Here is a 1,976-nt window from a genome sequence, read left to right as displayed (position 1 = left end):
AGTAGGCTGGTCGGACGCTTGTATTCGCCTATCTTTAAACGTTAATATCTCGTTAAATATTGCGTCAACTGCAAAATGGTACAAAACTGTTTTGTTCTCCTCGATCCAATCTACGTCCCCATTGTGTTTCGATCCGTTTTTTTGAGACACCCTGTATATACATATATATACATATATATAAAACATTACCAGCGTGTTTCTTTATTACCGACTTTACCGATCCTATTGTTTTGAAAAAACGGCCGAGGCACTATCGTAGTATGTAGTTACGTAGTATAGTACAGATTGCAGCGCTCGCCGATCTGTCATCACTAGCGCTCCTTGCGTAAAGAATGTCAGGACACCAAATGGAATGCGCGGAATGTGGTCGACGACGTTAATAATAATAATAATAATAACGACGTATCTGAATCTGAAAAGTGGCAGTTCGGAACTTTACGTCGCGATATCTCCGCTTGTAGGGCACGTAAAAAAAAAATAAAAGCACTTAATTATACGTTCGAACGGTAGCTACCGATTGAGCGTATTGTAAGCGCAATATAAGGCAGCACTGAGTATTCCCGTGGTACTGCCGAAAATGAACACTAGAGACATCTGTAGTCTAAGGAAATAACAATTGTAGTACGTATATTCGTGCTAACGGCGCTGTCCGCGAGAACGCGTAACGACAGATATAAAAATCGGAGCACGAGTCTTCGGAGCACGGTATAACGCTGTTACGGTATAACGCTTGCGGTATAACATTATTGCGGTATTGCGATATGACGACTACTTTCGTAACGTTCATTGTAAGCGCCGTCCGAGTACTCTCATAATTATCAAAAAGAGTTCAAATAAAGTCAGTGATCGGAGTAAAGTGCCGTGACTGTTTAAATGAAACTTCCTTCTCTCTCTCCTTCGCCTTCAGACATCCTATATAGAGACATAAAGTCTTCAACGAATAGACATTCGATAACGGATATTATGAGTTTAAAAATTCAAATATTCGTCTACTGTGGTATTTATTATTGAACCACTCTTACAGCCATCCTTACAGTATATAGAACTTGATCAGTTCAGCCGTTATTGAGATCCGATAGTCTTAAACTCCCGCAACTCGCCGGTTCGCATAAAGGAGGCACGGCAGTGTCGCTGCGCTTGGCTTAGCGCCAAGACACTACCGTGTCTCTAGATATACGGTGATTCTGCCATTAAAAATAATACATATGCATAGAAATAACTAATTCCAATGTATTCCATGAACATAGCGCTCTAAAAATGAAAATTGTGACAATAAGTATATTTATTTTGTCGAGGTTGAAGTTCTGATTGTTCGTGTACTTACCATGGACAGAATTTCTAAATGAGCAGATGTTTCACTATGCAAACGAATCGAATTTATGATAAAAGGATTTAAAAGGTAAGCGCAATATGTAAGTCTACTAAGTGGAATCCAGACTTTGAATGTTAACAGCTTCTTAACATTGCCTGTAATAAAGTCAAGCGTTTATATATATATACATATATAATAAGAATAAAATTTTCCTTCTAATTTATAACATTGCTCTGTGATGATTTATTATTATCTATTACAAAAATGCTTATTAAGCATTGCATCTATGATGCTAAAAATCACTGCTCCGAGATCTCGGAATCATTTCTATCATCAGGGCCACAAGACTTTAAAGCATAAATTTAAAAAATGGAATTAAATAGAATATTATAAATAATATAATAATTTATTTAAGCTGATATAATATAAAATTTATCTATTTAAATTGCCAGGAAGGAAAGGCTAGTTGTCAAGTGCCAATGATTAATCTATCTTTAATTTTTATCAGTTCATATAAACATTAAATCATACAAACTTCAAACTTCATCAGGTCATCCTTAGTGTAAAACATAATAATTAAATTAATTGAAAATAAAAATAAAAATAAATATTAAAGGGTCGTAATATAAATCGGTTAAGTAATAGATAATTTAAATATAAAATG

At 35.1% G+C, this 1,976-nt stretch overlaps 1 protein-coding gene across 1 annotated transcript in view; it reads right to left on the bottom strand.

Annotated features, from left to right (window-relative positions):
* Positions 1-1,167: 1,167 nt before the first annotated feature.
* Positions 1,168-1,976, bottom strand: part of LOC108729566 (nose resistant to fluoxetine protein 6-like) — a 5,427-nt gene continuing 4,618 nt past the window's right edge. Inside the window, exons 2-3 of the mRNA XM_018458738.1 lie at positions 1,325-1,467; positions 1,168-1,251 (exon numbers count right to left, since the gene is read on the bottom strand). Coding sequence (XP_018314240.1) covers positions 1,168-1,251; positions 1,325-1,467 — 227 coding nt within the window. The remainder of the gene's footprint in view (positions 1,252-1,324; positions 1,468-1,976) is intronic.

The sequence above is a fragment of the Mycetomoellerius zeteki genome, unplaced genomic scaffold (genome assembly GCF_001594055.1).
Source record: "Mycetomoellerius zeteki isolate Tzet28-1 unplaced genomic scaffold, Tzet1.0 scaffold761, whole genome shotgun sequence".
Classification (NCBI taxonomy): domain Eukaryota; kingdom Metazoa; phylum Arthropoda; class Insecta; order Hymenoptera; family Formicidae; genus Mycetomoellerius; species Mycetomoellerius zeteki.
Note: the sequence above shows the minus strand (reverse complement) of the source record. Positions and strands in the feature narration are given on the sequence as shown.